The sequence below is a fragment of the Phasianus colchicus genome, chromosome 5 (genome assembly GCF_987193195.1).
Source record: "Phasianus colchicus chromosome 5, bPhaCol1.hap1.1, whole genome shotgun sequence".
NCBI lineage: Eukaryota > Metazoa > Chordata > Aves > Galliformes > Phasianidae > Phasianus > Phasianus colchicus.
The window spans coordinates 28772148-28792030 of NC_143440.1; the positions used below are offsets into that span (position 1 = coordinate 28772148).

General features: G+C 42.9%; 1 protein-coding gene across 5 annotated transcripts in view; it reads right to left on the reverse strand.

The window, feature by feature from the left end:
* The window catches only part of SMOC1 (SPARC related modular calcium binding 1), a 125964-nt gene that overhangs the window by 16238 nt on the left and 89843 nt on the right, over positions 1 to 19883 (reverse strand). For all 5 annotated transcript variants that reach the window (XM_090141129.1, XM_090141127.1, XM_090141126.1 and 2 more), the window contains exons 8-10: positions 9564 to 9756; positions 8616 to 8698; positions 5154 to 5259 (exon numbers count right to left, since the gene is read on the reverse strand). In XM_090141129.1, coding sequence (XP_089997255.1) covers positions 5154 to 5259; positions 8616 to 8698; positions 9564 to 9756 — 382 coding nt within the window. The remainder of the gene's footprint in view (positions 1 to 5153; positions 5260 to 8615; positions 8699 to 9563; positions 9757 to 19883) is intronic.

Below are 19883 nucleotides of genomic sequence, written 5' to 3' on the forward strand. Positions count from 1 at the left end.
TAGCAGAAGCAACTGAGCAGAAAAAAAGCCCAGCTTCCACTCCCAGCACACAAGGCATATACTTATAGTCAGGTTATCTACAGTATTTAAATCTGTAAGTTTCAAAGTCTTGACATTATTTTGCAAGCATTTAAGCCTTAAGCTGAATGAAGGAAGGATGCAAAGAAATATCAGGACTGACCTTGCCAGACAATGCCCAGGAGAGCACTAATGATGCCTACCAAGGTGCCCAGGGGAAGTGATGATGGAAAGTGGCAACAGTTTTAACAGAACAAGTAAAATTCATGATTCTTCTTGCCTGCTCTGCTTCCACTTCTTCGTCTCCTTTTGTCATTCCTTGAGGTTGTCTATTGTAAAGCTAAAAGCACTAACTGTGGAACATGGCTTGAATCAAAGAGGATTACTCTAATGAAATTGTAAAAAGGATTGTGTATTTGTTTTCTTATTCTCCCTTTCCCATAGGGAAAGAGTCAAGAAGCTAACAAAAAAAATAAGCTGTGTTCAGACTAAACAAAAGGTTACTGCGCAGTCCAAATTCATTACAAGGAATGCATAATTCCTCTACAGCTAAAACTAAGCTATCTTCTCATTACAGACCCAGTTTCTTTCTCTCCTCCCTCCGGCTAAGTTGTGTATGAAACATTCTGAACACAACTTTTCTGAAGATTGTGGCGTAAATCATTTAGGAGGTTTAAAAATCAACTCCCTTCATTCCTCATTGACTTTTAAAAGATCCTCCTATTACACGATCTCTTTCATATCTTTAATTAGGCTAGAATTTCCACAGAAGCATAAAGAGAGTTCAGTATCCAACTTCAATTGAATTGCAATAGGAGCTGGGCATTAACTTCCCCATACTGTTTGAAAGTGTCAATCTTTATTAAAACATGGCTCAACTTCAGAACACCCTGGAGATGTGCTGAGCTTTACTTGCCTGCTTCCAACTGCTCAACTACAGCATGAAAGGGAACCTTGGGGGCAATTTTCTGAAGTACCTTTTAGGGCTATTACATGGGAAATAATTGGCAGCTTACAATGAAGGCACACAGCTGCTGAGTTACATGATAAGGATAGCTGTCAGAAGCTGCTCTTTTAACCCAAGACTCCACAGGGCATTCATATTTTTCCTGATGATGTAACAAGCTACAGTGAGCATATTTTGGCAATTAAAATTTATTCCCAAGTTAGCAAAGACTAAAGATAGTTTCTTAGATTCGGTAGAGAGAAGCTGGGATCTCCTTTGACCTATTCTAGTTTAGGCCCCGTGTGATAGGAATATGTCTGACTTACAAAATAGAATAAAATGTACTAAAGTGAACTCTTTTTTTTTTTTAACAAAAAATGCTGCTTCTATTATATAGGATTTATGCATGATACAAAACACTGTTTAATAAACCTATTTCCTACAAGAGTTCCCTTAATTAATTTGAAAACATACAGTAACAAGACGTGCCTTGGAGTTTATGTAATAAACTTAAGAATGAATTTTACCAGAGATTTTCTGTTTCAAAAGCTTAAATGAAGTCTATTTGGCTATTTTGCTATAATATAAACCAGGGCCATGACGAAGGGAAGTTCTCTTCTCATTTACATTATTGTAAAGCAAGAGTAACTCAATTAAAATCAATAGCTTTGAACTTGCTTAAACGAGACAAGACCTATAAGGGATTACAAGGTTGTTTTAAGCATGCCCAATTAAAAAAAAAAAAAAAAAAAAAGTCTTATCAGGTTTTACTTACACTGCCTGAAGCAACAAACAAGTTGTACTGCATCACTTTGCTGCTACTAGATTGTTTTGGTGTGTGTCAAGTGTAAAGCAGGCAGATCAGCACAGCCTTATGTAGAGTTTTAAATACAAATCTCCAGCATTTTTTTTCCCTTACATTTTTCCTTTCCCTCCAAAGAAAAATTAATAACACATTCATTGCAAAGCCATAGAGAACTTTGCAGCATACATAGGTAAAGTCTTGAAGACACTCAGCAAATGCAGGCAGTTTTCACCCCACATATTCAGGTTCAGGCTGAAAGCTGCAGAGTCAGCTAATCCAATCTCCTGCACGTCACGCGCACAGACTGTGAATCAATTTACTTTTAAGACCACAACTTCGATCTGACTGAAGTATTTCTGAACGGTATCAAGCCCAAAAAGAAAGCCTTACAGAGAGGGAATCCATCACCGCCCTCATTAGTTCATTCTGCCTTACAAATAGCTTTGCTTTAAAGAAATGTTGATCACAAGATGGTTTGTATTCAGCTGATCATGTCCTTCCCTGTTAGACTAAAGAGCCTGCAGAGCTTGTGCCCCTATGGACTCACTCAGATTTTAAGTAATGATCTTTCAATCCTTTTTTCTTTCTTCTAATATCCCATGGAAGCCTGAACTCCTTAAGATTCTCACTCTTAGGTGTTTTTCAGCCCTTAAAAACTTTGACAAGGCTCTTCTCTGTGTGTTGTTCCTTCTTTAAATGTTTGATACCAAAGGTGTACATTGTGTGACAGTTCCATCTCCCTGCTGTCACAGAGAAATGGAAATAACCCCTCTTTGCTAAAACTGCCTCTCTGTTGATAAATATTTGCTTTTTGCCACAGTCCCACACCGCAATCTTGTATCCACAGTTCAATCCATTTCAGTAACTTTTGGTTTTGGGTACTGCTCCATTTCTGTCCCTGCTCTGGAAGCAAGGCCTTACATTCAGTCCACCTACACTTATACCCAAAATGCTCATTTTGTATTTAGAACTCACAGGACAATACACGGGGCCAGCTGACGTGGGGAAATCAGCTTGTGTGTATCAAGTTTGCCTGTCCTCTGTGACTTTTAAGCTTACAATAAACTATTTTCAGTATTGGCTTCATTTGTTCAGCTTCTAAAAGGGTCAAAAAATGGTGAACACTTCAAAGAAAGAGGTAGGTTACAGAGGAAGCCAGTGTGTGTTTAAATGCAGTACTTCCCCTCCACTGTTATCATAAAGATGGAGAAGAGCCTGCAATAAGAGAAACTTGCCTCACAAATGTAAGTGTCTCTGCTGACATTAAGCTAAACCAGATCTCGAGCTTTTCTTTCCAGTATCACCTTCTCAACAAACCTGGGTGAAGGAGGTACAGGATAAGCACTGTTGTAAATTAAGTATAATGTTAGTTGTTAAGGCTGGAAAAGAGTTCATTAGCCCCATAAATAAAATATTCATGAAAAAAGAGCTTTCATTTCTGATGCCAAAGTAAAGTCAGGTCACCAAGCAGAATTTCAGATGTTCCTGAAGAGAGGACTCTAGACATTTTCCCCTCTGGGAAACTTGGAAAGCAGAACTCATTACATAGAGACTGCTTCCTGGCTTCCCAGCTCTGCAAACTGATACCAAATGAAAGCTGCACTGATTCAATTGTTAAATTCCTTGAAATTGTTTTTTGTTTTTTTCTTCTCTTTTCTCAAATAAATGGTTTCATAGTGGCACATGGATGGAAAAGCTTGATGTAGGCTCTTTTGGCTATGCACTTACCCTAACTGATGCACGCGGAAGTTTATGCCAGAGCAATTTCCTGAGTTTAATCACAGCTGTGAGCAGGCAGAATATTTGGGTGGCAGCAGCCTTTCGCCTTACAAAGGACAGACTGCTAAAAGATTACTTTTTCCCCTTTCAACTGGGCTGCTGACACTGCTGCTGAAAATAAATCAATGTGGCGACTGCGAAGAGCCGGGCAGTGAAAAATTCTGCCAGAAAAGCTTCTATTCAAAGCTGAGAAATACACAAAACTTGGGGAACATTAGGAAGAAAGCCTGCTGGGTTTATGGAAGAGCAGTGGGGGCATATATATCTCTGGTCTCTGCAATATTGGTTTATATTAAGCTTTATTTTAAGAGTGATGATTACATTGGCTGGGTTTCAGCTTCTGTGCCAAAGATGCCAAATAAATATCAAATACTCTCCGGGGCTTCCTGCCACCCCCACCCACAGTATTTGAACCATGCAAATTACACAGAATTGACACTGGAATGCTTATGGCTGGGAGAGAACAACGTATTTCCCATCCTTGGGGCATTTTTCATCCTGTTTATATGAGTACAGACATGCTAGGCATATACTGCTAATTCGAAGGGTTACAGACTATCCCATGTGCAGGCATTCAGCAACCGGCCTCATTTGCAAGGTCCAAACACAAAGTTAAAAACATATGGGCTCACAAGCAATCCATCCAGCAACCAAGAGGCACAAAGGTGCCACCCAGGAAGTTTTTGTCTTGAGAATTTAAAGGTGGTATTGCTTCCTCATGCATTTTGAAAGAGGGAAGCAGGGTATCAACAATATGTGCTGGAAGCATCATACACAAAGGTACCTCCGTCTCTACATCTGCATTAACGTGAGCACAATATTTGCTGTGGCATCCCTGTCTGGTAGGCTAGTACTGTCCCCTTTTATAGTCAGAACCATAGAAGCCTTGCCCAGTCATGGCCACACAGCATTTTTTTTTTTAACTCAACAAAGTCCATTCCCAGTGGCCTGTTCTGCCTGGCACGTTGCAGCACCGCAGCTGCTGCACTAAGGAGATTTCCTATCATCAAACAGGAGGGGGAGACAAGATCTCAGCTTTTCCCCAGTTCCCCAGAAAAGCACACTTCTGCCCATCTCTTTCAACAGGCCTGACTTGTTGCTCCTTCCAAGAGGGATGAAGAGGCAGCTGGTCAGAGGGGAGGGTCATGAAAAACAGCTTCTCTCCTCATCCCCAGGCTGGCTTCAGCTCCACAGCAAAACCACAGCACTTGTGCTGCCAAGAATTCCGTTCACATTCTTCACTCCCTGTGGTAGCCACTAGGCCACACGGTCTTCTTCAATCCATTTGCATTTTATTAGGTCTTTTCATAGACCAGGGGACAAAAGAACAAGACACTTCCTCCCACTGAGCTCTCATTTCACACTTCAAATGGGCTATACTAACCTTTATGGTGGAACAGCTGCCAGGGAGGAGGGGTGGGAGCAAGCACGCTAGACTACAAGGACAAGACAGGGCAGCCTCTGATGGTACAGCACTAGCTCCTCTCCCAGCAAACCAGATGAATGGGAATCAGCTCAGAGCACCACTCTCCCTCCCACCTCCCACCTCAGAGGCATCCAGAGCAATCACCTTAGTGCGTTCAGCTCAAGTGCTTTCTGACTCACCTCCCACCGCCGGTAGGTGCTGCTGAGTTAATAGCCTGTACCATGTCCGTAGTGAGAGCATCGAGTAAGCTGGTGATAAATTCAACTTTCTTCCCATCTGGACAGCCTGCAAAAATAAAAGAGGAGGTTTAATGCAAGAACACACAAGACTGGTCTCCCAGCCCAATGCAGCAAGGACCAGTCAGAACCCCCTTTGTTTGTAACATCGTAGACACCATTGCAGGAAAGGCAGAAGAATTTCTCAGTGGGTTCCTCTGCATGGCAATTTGTCCTGCAGCTTTGTCCAGCACACACACAGTCACCAACAATATCTGGCAGGAAGATCATGTGGTTGGCTTTACAGCCTCTCCTCCCAGTTCCCTACCAGCATAACCACAGGGATGTGCTGGAAGTGCCTGGCAGACAGAGTTCCCATGGTAACACTTGTACAGGAGTTTAAAAAACAATTCATTACCTCCTGGGTCATCTTCCTGCAAAAATACGGCTGTTCTGAGGCTCTAACTGACAGCTTAAAGCTCCTTAAAGCAAGGGCCAAAGTGAGCGCTGCTGTTCTTACCTCCCTCTCCAGGCACAGAGTACTGCCTGCCAGGAGCTACCACAATAGTTCAGTTCTTTGCGTGTCCAGACTGCGCTGGAAATATGTCTGACCAAGTGATCACATGGCAAGAGCCTCCAGTAACTGCTGATTTGGGAAGGAATTGGACAAAACAGACTGTAGACAAGCTTGGTAACTATTTCCATGACTTAGTCCTGAGACCATCCAGTTACTCACCATTATAACTCCAGAATGATGGAGCTTCTTGTCAGTCTTACAACAGAGCTGAGACATGAATCTCTGCCTCCTTACCTTTATGAAGCAAAGAATGCAGCCACTGTCCAAAACCTACCACCTACCATTCCATTGTTTTCTACAACATGACACTGAAGCCATCACCACCTTCCTTATTCTTCCCCAAAACGTTTGTTCACTACCAATTATCCATGTAGAAGAGCAGCACCAGAAAACAGTATTGCCTTAGCAGCAAGTAGCAATGTCAACACTTTCCGCTTTTCCCGGACAAGCAGAGAAGCACATGTACCCCAAACATAGCAGCAGAAACCTACTGTAATCCCTTGACAACTGAAAGCAGCTTGCAGATTGATCTGACAAAACTCCTTCCTTTTTGCAGCATTACAGTCTCTGTTCTCTGCAATAGCCAACCAACAGTCCCTAGCCTGTCTCCATATTACGCATATTACACACATGCACACCCCTCAGCACTTGTTTGGCACACAGTCCAGAAAATGTCAGCATTGTAATGGGTAAGCTGCTATGGCAGCCAGAGGAGACCACTCACTTAAAGGAGCTTTTTGTTGCAGTAATAAGAAGGTTGAAAAACCATTTGCTAGAAGTCATCTCCCTGGGGCCTCAGCATCTCACCATCTGCAGGAATTAGCGGCTTGCCATTTGCTATGTGCAAGCAACACATTCCCTCCTTCTTTCTTCTGGCTCTTGTGGGAGCAGCATGGCACAGTTTGTGAAGAGGGTATGCATAGGTATGCACAGATTCATACTTTTGTCTCTCCCAGCTTGGCCTGTGCAGGATCATACAGGAGAAGGATGCTACTGCCTGAAGCACTGAAGGTCTGGAGGATAGGCAAGACTCTAGAAAAGAGGTAAGTAAGGGGCCTCCATTGGAGAAGTGAACGCAAATGGAAAGATGTCTCAAATGAAAGTAGAGATTTTTCTAAAAGCTCAGTTCTAGTAAGAAATAGAAAAGGTAAAAGAAAACATCTTTTCTCATTCCCTGTAGTTCTGACTCACTAGTGAATTTTTATATACAAGAGTAGCTAATAATACAAACCTCAAGTCTGTATCAAAAGACCATGGAGCAGACAAATCAGGATACGTGCCTCCCCTGCTCCAACTCTTCATAGACAAAGGTATTTCTAGCAACAGGAACCATCAGGGATAGGAACCACACATCCAAGCACAGAGCTGAATGTTCTCTAAAGTACAAAGAAGTGGCCTGAGCTGAGAGGAGAACTCTCCTGGAGTCTGATGCTACAGAGCACCCTACATATGTCCTCTTGTGCCTCATGTAGTTCCCATCCCCTCATCCACTTCCAACTGTAGTGCAGAAGAAGGAAGAAGAAACAATTCTGTCTTCCTGAGAGATCAGAAAGAAACTATAGGGAGTCCAAAGGCAAAGGATTTTCACTGAGTTCTGCAGAGACAGAGAATAAATGCAAGAGGCACCAGAAAAGCAAAGGGAAAATAGTAGGGAGAAGAAATGAACTCAGGTTGTTCTGTTTTACAATGATTTCCTAAGGAAATGAGCCTTAATGCAATCATTTAGCTGATTTGCTAAATGGGGTGATCTCTCACCCCCCAAAGTAATACTTGAACCAATTGGCCAATTTCATTCAAATGTAAGAGGAAATTTTTACATGTCTTGTAAAAATGAGCAGCTGCGTAGTAGAGAGCCTTGCTGGGGGCAGAGCTGCTAATCAGAGAGCTATGGAGCCCAGGGTCAGGAACTGGCAGGAGAATCAAGAGATGCAAAAGGCAAATCTAGAACAAATCTCATTTTCTTTGCTAACTTGTTCAGAGACAACTCACTTCACATTAGCCCTAGAAAGGGCCAGAAAAAAGTGAAGCAGATCCATTGCTACCAGCTTTTTCTGTGGAGTTTCTGGTCTCTACTGCTCCCTCACTGTAGAAGAGACTGACTGTAGCTTCTGTTTTTGGAAGTCATTCCCCACCCAGGAGAGCAATGACTGATCTCACAGTGAAGGCCCTTCCCTCTGCACCTTACAAAGGCAGAGGGAAGTTAAAAACAAAGCATGTGTGTATTATATTTTTAACAGCTGCTCAGACACCTATGCCCAGCACCTCTTCCTAGCAGTAACAAAGCAAACAAATAGGAAATTATGGCTTGTCATGTTGTTAAGAGGGGAAAGATGAACAGAAAACAACTATCAATGGGAGATAAAGTGGGTGTCAGGTAGAAAGCGAGAGATCCAGTCCAGCCAAGTAAGCAGTCAGAGATAAGTGACCTTAGTGGACCAGGAATACTGTCCTGCAATGCCAGGGAGCCAGCTGATCCACTGACAATTACCATCTGTATCTTCCATCATTGCTCATCAGATCATCAAGCTACTAAAAAGCCCTGCTACATGGAAAGGATCCTATCCTGGCCAAGCTTTGAAGAAAGGTTTTGAATGCTGAGCCCATTTTTCAGCCAGGGTACGTGCAGGCATCCAGTTTTTTTTCCCAACAATTCTATCTCAGCCATGTTTCCAAAGAAAGGCAGACAGGCAATAAAGCAGCCTCCCAGGCTCTTCCAGTTACCCAAAATAACACAGAATAAAACCCTTGGTAAAATAAGTATAGTGAGGGAAATTCCCTCAACAACATTGTAGGCCTCTTGAGAGTCCCAAGGTGAGATAAGAAGAGATGGGCTCTCATTCTTTACCAACCTGGAAGTTCTCTGTCCTTGAATGGATCATCAATCTCTGTACTCTTTGATCTGGCATCACTTTCACACACTGGAGTCTCATAGCTGGAAAAGAATAGAAGATGCTAAACTATGTGATATGACTTCAGTATCATCGGATGGTTGCTAAGGGGTCATCTTATCACAACAGGGGAAAAAATAAACCTGCAGCAGAAATATTCTCAGTCATACGTCTGCTTATGGACAGCCAGCAGCAGCAGTAGCAAGCAGAGAGAGGAGTGGGAACATGCTGTGAAACCCAGGAGCAGCTTAAACCCACAGACAGCAAAAGGCCCTCTTCCAACTCTTGTGGGCACAGATAGAGCTTTTTTTCAAAACTGTCCATGTTCTGCAAGATCACTGTGCTGTGCAGAGTTTTAAGTCCCAGCCCCTACTGGACTGTTTCTGTAGCTTTCCAGAACCACAATCTGTTCCCGGATCCCAAATGATAAAATATTCCAAAGGAAATTTTAAGATCCAAGGCAGCTGAAAAGCTAAATTTACCTTTTGCTTAAAATCTATCAATATGGAACTGGGAAATGCTCTAAATCTGTTCTGGCCAGGATCTAAGTGGCTGCAGGATGGAAACGTAGAGCAGAGGATAATGCAACACAGACACTTCTGTTTCTGCCCCTCGTAACACGAGCCTGTATTTTGAGCAAAGGACTGGTGCCTGCTACCACCAGAAAGCTGCACGCCAGAAAAAAAAAAAAAAAAAGCAGTTTTATATAATACTTCTCTGGGAGAAAAGCAGTTACTGTGTACCAACTCCTACAAAGGACACTCAAATATGGTACATCACATTGCTAGCTCTAGGGAAGGTAGCTCAGAGCACACTGCCCAAGAAATACCAACTTATCTGATATAGCAGCACTATTTTTCACAGCTCATCTCCCCCAGGCAGGCATCCCACCAGGCTTACAGCTCTTACCGAGTGGAAGTACCGGGCAGGGGGCGTCCGGTGTCCACCAGGACGCACCAGCAGTATCCAGTGGACTGGTGGCACTGCACTGGTTTGTAGAGCCCTCCTGGCGCACACTCGGGGATGACGATACCCTCACGGGGGTTCTGCCTGGCCTCCTCCAGGGCACTCTGTCTTTCCTGGTCGCAGGAGTGAACTTTCTCTGAAAGACAGGAAGGAGATGGAGGTGTATAGAGAAAAAATGTCAAATAAAGATCACCTTCCTCAGCTCAGCAGGTCAGGAATATCCTCCACAGCAGACCTTAGTGTGCTTTCTACCCAATAAACACCAGTATTCCTACACCCTAGAGCACGAGAGATTTCAGGGCTGAGAACTTCTTCCTACAATCAGAGACGAGTTACAAGATTATGGATTCGAGATGCTGTTTGATGCGTGTCCAGCAAACCAGGAAGAGCAAGAAATTGCAGCCTCTGGGTAAGTTTTTGCAGGTGATATTTTTGCATACTTGGAGGTCCTCACTTGTGACACATGGCTTTCAGTTACACAAAGATGCCAGTAGCCATGCCCTGCTCCCACCACCTATTTATCCAGAATGCAGTGCATTCTTCTATCTCATTTAGCATCCTGGAAGGCTGTTAAATGAGATAGGGCTGCATGTGCCCAAGAGAAGAAGAAAGTTATATTTTAACACCACTTTATCAAGTACATGGGATAATATTTCACAGGAATATATATATATATCTCAATAGCCAGAAGCTCTCAATAAGAAGTCTTCAAACATTCTGGTCTTTTACAGAGAAGGAAAACAACTTCACCTTTGAAAAGCAGAGAAGATATCAGAGAAAGGAAAAAAACATGCATGTAGGAGAGAAAGAAGTCAATGCTGATGATCACAGGATTAAAACATATGAAATCTAGGGTAAAAAAAAAAAAGAAAAAAGAAAAAAGAAAGGACAACCGCTGACTTTAATGATTAAGAAAGTGATGAAAGCCAGAAGTGGTAACAGTTCTGTCCTTCCCCAGCTTTCTTCTTCCCTTCTGGTTTACTCTGGTTTTTGTTATTTTGTTGTTGTTTTAATTTCAAATAAGCCAACGCCAGGAGCTATCTCCCACTCTCAATACACAAAATGCTTCAGTACTGCCAGGCAGTGATGCCAGGGGTTCATCCCAAACCTGCAGTTGTTCCCCTGCATTACCTAAGCATCCTACCCCAGGACAGGCTCAGCACAGACCCAGCAACACTCGCTGTCTCCCTGTATTTTGCCTGCCTGTCTGCACTCCATCGGCTCCATCTTATATTTTGGCCACAAACGCCAGGACAGGCAGCAGGTGTCACACACAAATGGCAGCAGTTCTGCACTGCCTGAGCGCACCGTGATCTGGGTACCAGACTGAACTGTAGCAGCTAACACAAGGAGTCTCAAAGACACAGAGTGGTCTCCCTCTCCTCAGCGTGTCAGGAATATAAAGGGCACCTCAATTCTGTCATACACAAATCCGTACGACCGAAACGCAGACTAAAAACTTCTAAGTGTTGGCAAGTCTGACTCAAGCAGAGAGAAACCTGATCAGGAAAGAGCAGGAGGGGGATAAAGTCAACAAATAGTGAAAGGGAGCTCAAGCCTCAGCTGATATTTAAGCTGACTTCATTTTGCTGACAGATTTCACATCTGAAAAAAAGGCCCCGTGACTGTTCCCAAGCTGTGCCTGGACAGAGAACGCATTGAGCAGAGGGCTGCAGGCTCCCCAGCAAAGCACTCAGAGCACAGGGCCCCGCGTCTGCGGGCTGCCTGATGGCAATTTGCGCCTCGGTTCGCTGCTAAGGAGGAGTGTCCACGCAGCCAGGACTGACTGCCATCGTTTCATGTAATAAGCAGAACAAAACAAAAACACCTCCTACTGAATAGATGCAGATTCCAGAAATTCTTCTATCTAAATCCCGAAACTTCCTGAGAGCACACACTGAAACTAAGATCTCTCAAGCCCTCTGAGTCTTGCACAACTAGCGCTAAAAATGGCTCTGGATAAAAATATCAACGTTTTGTGTGTATGTGTTGGGACAAAATGTGTCACTTTTATTGAAATGAATTAAGAAAAAGGAAAGAAAGTAGTCTCTTTTAATGAGTTAGTACTTTATACTACATATATATTTCCAGTGAGCTATGTAAACTACACAGAGAATAAATGTACAAACTTAAACAGACGTTTTTGTACTATGCCATAAAAATGGCAAGAATTTGTCTGCGCATATTAAAATAAATGTGTGGGAATGGAAGTCAGGGCATTATCTTCCAGAATACAGAAGATAATTGCCAGCCACTCCTTTTTGAAAGGTGTTCAAAGGCTAAATGCAACGCATCTTGCTGGTATTGTTCAGCTGACATCAAACAGATGTAACAATGCAAAACCCATCACCGTCATCAGTTTCCAGTGGTCCATTGCTAGCAACCATGCCACCACAGCTGAAGTAGCAGAGAGATCGTTTTGCTTTGCTAGCATGCATATGGAAGTAGTCACTATGAAAGTTTCATCTATTCCACCGCACCCTGAAGAACAGAAAACAGCCATGCTGTGGCAAACCAAGGGCCCAACTTGTTACTATCTCATCTACAATGTGGCCAAAAGTAGGCACTTAAGAGGATATCAAAGAAACAGGACAAGCATAGAGTTATTTCTCCTATATATTCTTCCAGTCTCAACCATTTGTGCATCAGAAACTTGCAGAAAGAGAGGGACTTTGCATTTAGAAAGTAGCTATAATTTTTTGCTTCCACGAGTTTCCCACATCCCTCCTCATAAACTTTTACTGACTATGACACCCCGCAGCTAGCTTTTGGCTCAACTGCATATTGTGTGTGGAACACAGCACATACTTTGGTGTGATTTAAACCTGGCTCCAACCAGTTTTGTTTGCCGACCCTGGCTCTTCTGAAGGATGAGACAGTGAACAACCAGTTGCAGTCTCTCCCTCCCTGCCTCTCACCGCTTTATGGATTCCTGCTTCATGTCTTTTACATGCTGAAGAGTCCCAGCTGACCTAGTTGCTCCTTCTCTGAACCTTTTCCAGATCTACTCTATCTTCCCTAAGCCAGAGGGGATCAAAACTGCAAATACATTGACATTAAACGGTGGCTCTGACAACAGCTTCGTGGAAAGTTCCTTTGGTGCCATATGTCTAACAGGCAGAAGACAGAATTAACTAGCACTAGCCCCTGGAGAGGTTCTTTCCTCCAAGCTATCACTCTAACAGCACTTAATTCCTTTAAAAACAAACATGAGTATTAATAGCAAGGGTATATTCCAACAGCCAGCAAAATCAGCTGGGAAATCCATAGCATCAGCTTCCCCAGCATGGGACCTGGCATGAACCACACACATTGTCACCCTAAAGACAGCCTCACTGGTAATAAAGGAACCATCGAATGCTACCCTGGCTCCAGCACACTGAAGTCAGCCCATTCCAGTCAGACTGCTTACTGGAATCTTTGTTGTTTCCAAGGCCAAGTTTATGGAGGATAAGTAAAGCCTACAGCCAAGCCAGATTTAATGCCAGGTATGAAATTAAAATACCATCTCACAATGCAGCATATCTTTATTGCATGTGCAGGGTACTTACGCCCTGTTTGAGTTAATGGTTGCAGACATAGAAAGATACAGAGAAAAGGCTTTCTTTCTTTCCTTCCCTATGTTAAACAGAGAGAGGAACATTTAAGACAGCAAGTCAGTGTGAGACAAACAGCTTTTCCAGAACCAACAATAACATTACACTTTTTTTTTTTAAAGGCGCTGTCACATTCCCTTTTTTCCTGCCATCCCTGCTTTAACTTATGACAGCCATCAGCCAAGCGGCTGAGTAGAACTCACCAGCTTGCTCATGCTGGGCTACAAAACCTTTGACTGACAACAAATCCACTTTACAACAAATCCAATGACAGTGAAATAAAGATAGGGAATACATGCACGCACAAAAGAGAGAATCACTGCAAAAATAACCATTTTACTTTAACAGTTCAGCTCTAAAATGCTAACTTGCTGCTTCTTATCCTTGGCTTCTTCTAACACTCCTAGAAACATGACTAAAAGTAGCATCTCTGAAGCCACGAGCTACTGCAGGAAAGCAAAGCTTGGACATCTGTAGACTCAGTTATTTACACAATCATTTTCTTCCAGTAATGGTTTTCAGAGAAATACATGGTCAGATTCATAAAATGGCCTCTCAGGCCTGGTCCCTTAAGTAGACACGTTCAAGAATATATCTAGTGTCTGCACAATAAATAAAAATGATGGATGAGGTAAGGGACTCACCTGTCTGTCTAATAAACAAGATGCTTATTAAAAGGATGGGGTGTTTGTTTACCTTACAGAGTTAGAAGGGAGGATGTCTAGCAGTACTGAACCCAAGGCTTGTACTTGACAGCTCTCATGCTCAGCCTGCAGGGCTGGCTGCAGCTGAAGCACTGCTCCGGGTCCAGGCAGCTCCCAGCTGCCCGAGCCCATTGCTGGCGGAGGCAAAAGACCAAACTCTGATCCCAGGGCTGCAAGATGCTGGAGATGGTTAGGGTGGGACACAAGGAAGATTTACCACTCAACCACAGTTATTTTTTGAATATTGATCATCTGTAGTCAATTTATTATTATTAAAAAAAAAAAAAAAGAGAGAGAGAGTGAGTAGCTACAGCACTGGAACCAACTACCTTGGAGAGATCCCTACATCATCCTTAAGAAACAGGAGTCCTCCTTCCAACAGAGGCAAAACAGAGGGTGTAACCTCCCTCCATGCTTCTCTCCACCCCTAATGAACCTCTGTGAATAGCCTAACTCAGAGCTGCTGGCTACTCTGCAAACAGGGCAGACCTACATCCCTTTTCCTCTCTCTCTTCTTTTGACCACAAATTCCATCTGGACCAGAGAAACTTTTCCCATGGAGTTCCCACAAAAAGCTTCAGTTTTCATGAAGGAGCATTCATCAGAAGGGGAGGACAAGGTCTTTTACTGAAAGATTCTTGACCAGCCCCTATTGTTAGCACAGCAGTAGAGACCTGACTTCAAAATCCGGTTTCAAAAAAATCACACACATATCTCTCCCAAATTTCTTTTGTTCAACTTTGAGTCCCTCCCGCATCAGGAACTAGTGTAGTACAGAATAAAAGGCAGCACTAGGGACATCTAGTGCCAAGTTCCTATTCACATCCTGTACCAACCCAAAAGCAAGGACTAAGTGTCTTTTTGCCTCTGTTTTCCTCCTGGTGAAAGAAAGCATTTGCCAGTCTCTCAGGGAAGCTTAATTCAAATGGGGTTGATTTTTGTTTTGGATTAGCTGCTTGTTGCATCGCCCTGGTGGAGAAGAGGAACCTTGAATGATTTATTTTAGCATATCCTCTGTACCAGCATTAAAGTGCATTCATGTTGCATAAGCGAGCTGTAATATAAACAGGGCTCGAGGCCACTCTAGAACAGGTGCCTCAGCCCAAATATGGAGCATACAGAAGCCGCAGGCAGAAAGCACATTCTCACTCCTAAGGGAAAGTTCAGCACATGTTATAACAGCAGCCCAAATCAGCATCCCTTCCACTTTGGAGGGAAAAGAGAATTGGAAAAGCCTTTGGTACACACATTCACAAAGGCTGGCAGAACTACCGTAGTAAGGCAATGAATAGGCACCAGCTGCCTATCCCCAGTGCAGGGATATGGGTGGAGGAAGAGAAACAACCCCTTCTGTGTTTACTAGGAGCACAATGCCAGCTGAACAAACACGGCTCACGGGGACAGCATAAATCTCTCCTCACCTCTGTTAGTCATCAGTACTGCTACCCACTCCACCCTGTTCTGTCTGGGATTGTGGTCTTTCCAGGGTATTCTGGCTAATGTAAAAGTAAAGAAAAAAACCAAACCTTGCAGGTGCTCCCACACTGCACCAGTTTAGCAGTCCTTGCTTTACCCTGGGACTCACTCAATTTCATTTCTCAAGGCATAAACTACAGAAGAAACAGAGGTCATTACTTGTTCCAGTGCTGAACAAGTACAATGTGAAGCTTTAACAGGTGGCTTATAATTTTACAAATGCATTGTTCCAAGTGGCTTGTTAAACTTAAGCTATTCAGGAACACATCTCACCCATGCCATTTTCATTCTGCTCAAAGCACTAAAGCTGCCCTGCATTCCCTCCAATGCAATGTGATGAGAAATCTATTCATATCTACCTCAAGCTTGAAATGATGAGGAAGAGCTGAAGGAGCGAAGCCTGTCTCATGGATCAGAGTGAACTTGATGAAGGTAGAAGCTGCCCTTAAATGGACAACATGTGCAGAATCTGTGGGCATTACATACAGCACAGGTAGGAAGGGAGCCTGCTCCAGAGTTTCCAAACCACACGGGATTAAAGCTCTATGCATGCCAGATGAAAGCTACCTGTCCCAGCAGCCCTTAACTCTCTTCAAGACAGGACTTGGAATCTTACCACCATCCTGTCTGTCAAGCAGCCCTCATAGTCCTAGCTCCGAGACAAGGCGCACTAGCAGAAGCATAGAAGGAAGAGGACAGTAGTATTTTTTATGGCTATAGTACATTAGTCCTGGAGAAAAAAAAAAAAAGTTAAATCATTTGTGTGACCATAAGCAATGCATTAAATGGAGCTCTGATTAAATCCTAGTTCAGTAGAGCATATTATAAGTTATGTCATTCTCAGAAGCAAACAATGGAAATGGGCACTACATACAATCACTGTGAGACTGTTGCCCAGAGCTGCAGGTTAAGAAAAACATGCTCCAGGAGGATGAAGCTCCCTGTGAAACATTTTTTTCTGTACTGAAAGGGACCATCCGATGTGTCTTGCATCAATTCTTGTAAGTGATCAGTTTGGCTTGTGGAACATCCATTTTGCAGATGAAAATTCAGGAAAAAATTCAAAGTCATCTTGACAAATGGTTCGCAATCAGTATGACCACAACTTACAAAGATACAAAGCATAGCAACCCACAGAGAAAAATCCAATGCATGAAAAAAAAATTACTGACAAGATAACACTTGGAAAAATATGGTTAGGAGTTTAGGTAGACCACAAAAAAAAAAAAGTCTTCAACTTTATGATGCTGCAAACAACACAATTAGTTGTGGGATGTAGTGACAGGGACCTCATATAGGAAAAACAGGCACTGATGACTTATGAGCCTTTAAATCAGCACAGCATCCAGCTCTGGGCAGTGCCCTTAGAGAGAGAGGTGAGCCATTTGCCAAGAGTGCAGAAGAGAGCAAAGGGAACAGGCAGAGGTCTAGGAAACTTGATCTATGAGAAAATGCTGAAAGAATTCCATTTGTTTAGTCTAGGGATGACATTCAGTCTTCTGAGACTTAAAAGCTGTTATATTTTAAAAAAGAGATGGTCATAGATCATGTTTTTCTTCCCCATAGGTATTTCAAGTAGCAAACAGTCTACTTAGAGAAGTGATATAAAACAATTTGCTCATTGGAAGAGCCAGAGGAATTGCTGTCCCTGTTTCAGGCACAGGTTGTACATTAGAGCTGCAGTTAGCTGGATAGGACCCTGAGCTGAACTGAGGCAGAACAAACCTCCTCTGGTCTTTTCTGCTCTCCTCACGTGGGCTGATAAGCTCCAGCAGATCCTATATAATTGAGGCATCCTCCTTGCAAACACAGCCAGAAGTCTTCAAGAGATTTGAGCTGATTTAAGTTTCCAGACTTTGGGATCTGATTTTCCTAATGCATCTGGCTGCCATGTACAGTATGACAGCTGTAGCTGTGCAGTACCTTCATGACAACAGCTTCTGGCATGAGCAGAGAAAGTTTAGCACTAAAATGGAGCACTGTTTGGTTCTTTACATCAGGACAGTTCCTTAGTAGTAGAAATACTTTCAACCTCAGATGCTGCTTTTGTGACTTTGTGAGGAAGCTACCCAGAGTCCATGGCTTTCCTCTTGCAACTCCTCTTTTTTATTTCACATCACTTCTAAGCGCTGCTAGCTTGTGGCATACCTGACTTTGAGATAAGCCACCTGTCTTTGAACACAGTCATTCATTTTCCCTATTCTCCTTTCTTGCTACACTCTTTCCATGCTGAGAAATGCTTTTCAATAAAAAGAGAAGCCATAGGTGTTTCCACTGGAGCCTTAACATTACTGGGAAACTATTTTTCACTTCCACACCTGTTTTTAATTGTACTTGGAACAACTACCAGAGCAATTCTTGGAGAGTTTGCCTACCCCTGCTGGCTCGTCTATACAAGCACAGCATTTTTACAGTAATTTAAGTGTATAATTAGTTATAGGACACCAAACAGAAAGCCTTTGAAACCTGTCACAGGCAGGTAAGTAATATTTCAGATTGGGCTACCTAATTAGAGTACCATTCCTCTTTTATGCTACTGCTAGAGAGTAGGAGAGGGGAGAGAAAGATTGCAGTGTGATGAGTCTCTTCATGTAACGACACAGCAACTTCTTCCAGCAACATTTAGCACTTGACTAAGAGGCAAAGAGAACTGTCTCCAACAGGAGCACTAGCATTCACTGCTGGACACCTATCCTGAGCCAGGCAAAATGATCAGGGTTTAGAAACTCAATGACAATAGTGTACGGAACTCAGATATTTGACAAAGAAACAACTCCCACCACATCTGTGTCAGGAGATAGCTCCTTTCCACAGTCTGCTTTGAAAGGCAAGGGGAAGACTACAGGGTGATATTATCTCTGAAGTCAGTATTTTTCCCAGAAGGATTTTGCTGAAATGCTGCCTTACATAGCCTTATGCCATGCAATCTGAGGGTCCCAACTGCAGAGAGACCTACTGCAGTTTTGTGCTATCAGAGCTTGTTCAGTGAGAACAAGATAAGGCAGGAAAATGACAGTGTCAGCAGGATCATGTTTCCCTGCATTACAACCGATGAAACAAGAAAAATGCCCTTCCACTCACGTGCCAACTTCTATCTTCCTCTCTCATGTGCTTCAAGAGATTGAAGGCTGCTTTGCTTTTTAAACACACTGTTCCATCTCTTCCCTGGCTGTGAGGGTAAGTTCTGTGCTCATCCTTCTTTCCTGACTATTCACAGACAACCCTTGGGATATTCTACCAGGAGATTTTTCCGACTACTTACATGCCTTTCAAAAGCCTGAAAAAATACAGCTAAGACACCTCTGAGTTGTACCACAAAATGCACTCACTGATCTCCATTGACCACCTTATTTTGGTGGCCTGGAAAAATGCAAAAATGTGAGGATCACAAAGAGGAAAGGAACATAAGGATAACAGCTTTTATTCACCCTCTCCACACAGAAATACAGCACTCTTAAAACATAGCTCATGGTTCTGTTAACATGAGGCTGGTGAAAGAGAATACAGCTGGCATTTATCTCAAATGTTCTACACTGCTCCTCTACAAGGGTGGTCCTGCAGGACCTTGCACATTTTCCATCTTCCCTTGCTCTACTCACTCCATCTCTAAGGTCCATTGAATTCTAGAACATCTTTTCCATCCTAAAGTGACAACAAAAGAAGGAAGCTTTCACAGGACAGATAGGGCTTTCCAATGGTTCTGGTAATCAGTTCTTTCATAGCTCTTTTAGGTGATATCCACAGTCTCCTTGTACAATGCTGGGGACAGCAGACACTTTCGGAGTGTACCAATGAACCAATTTTCCATTCAGTTGGCTTCTTGCAAACCACATGGGTCCTCAATTTCATAATTGCCAAACCCTAGCAAAGCTTTTGGTTTTGGGAGAGACCTAGTAAATCTATGCTTTTCAAAAGGGAATGTGAGAGCTCAGGACCAACCATTATTACTACTACTTCTTATCCGAGGCTCTTCAGAAATGCCATAATCTTTCCCTTGAAGTTGACAGGAACATTCCAAGAAAGGCAAGAAGGTGTGTCAGTGTCAATACATGTCATCTATCAGCAGGCATCACTGTATACTCAAATGGATGCCTGAAGTGCAGATCCAAGCACAAGTCTGCACTGAGTTGTGTTAGTATATACAGTGATGAACTTGCTTCAGTAAATGAATGTAATTCCTTCAGTATGAATCAGCTCCTACTAAAAAGCAAAACAAACTCTATAAAGTTAACCTCTTCTCTCTCCATTTGTCACTGTAAGTTTTGGCAGTGCCTGGTGCTGCAATCTATTTCCTTTCCTTTTCCCCTCCAAATTTTTATCAGTTTAACCTAAAATGCATTTGTTGGGGTTTTGCTTGTTTTTTTTGTTTGTTTGGGTTTTTTTTCCCTTTTACCTTGGCTTCTTACATCTTTGACACCTACTGCCCCCTCCTACTGCTCCCTGTCCACTCTCCTTAACTGGCAGCTGTAGCAGTCATGACTCCATGT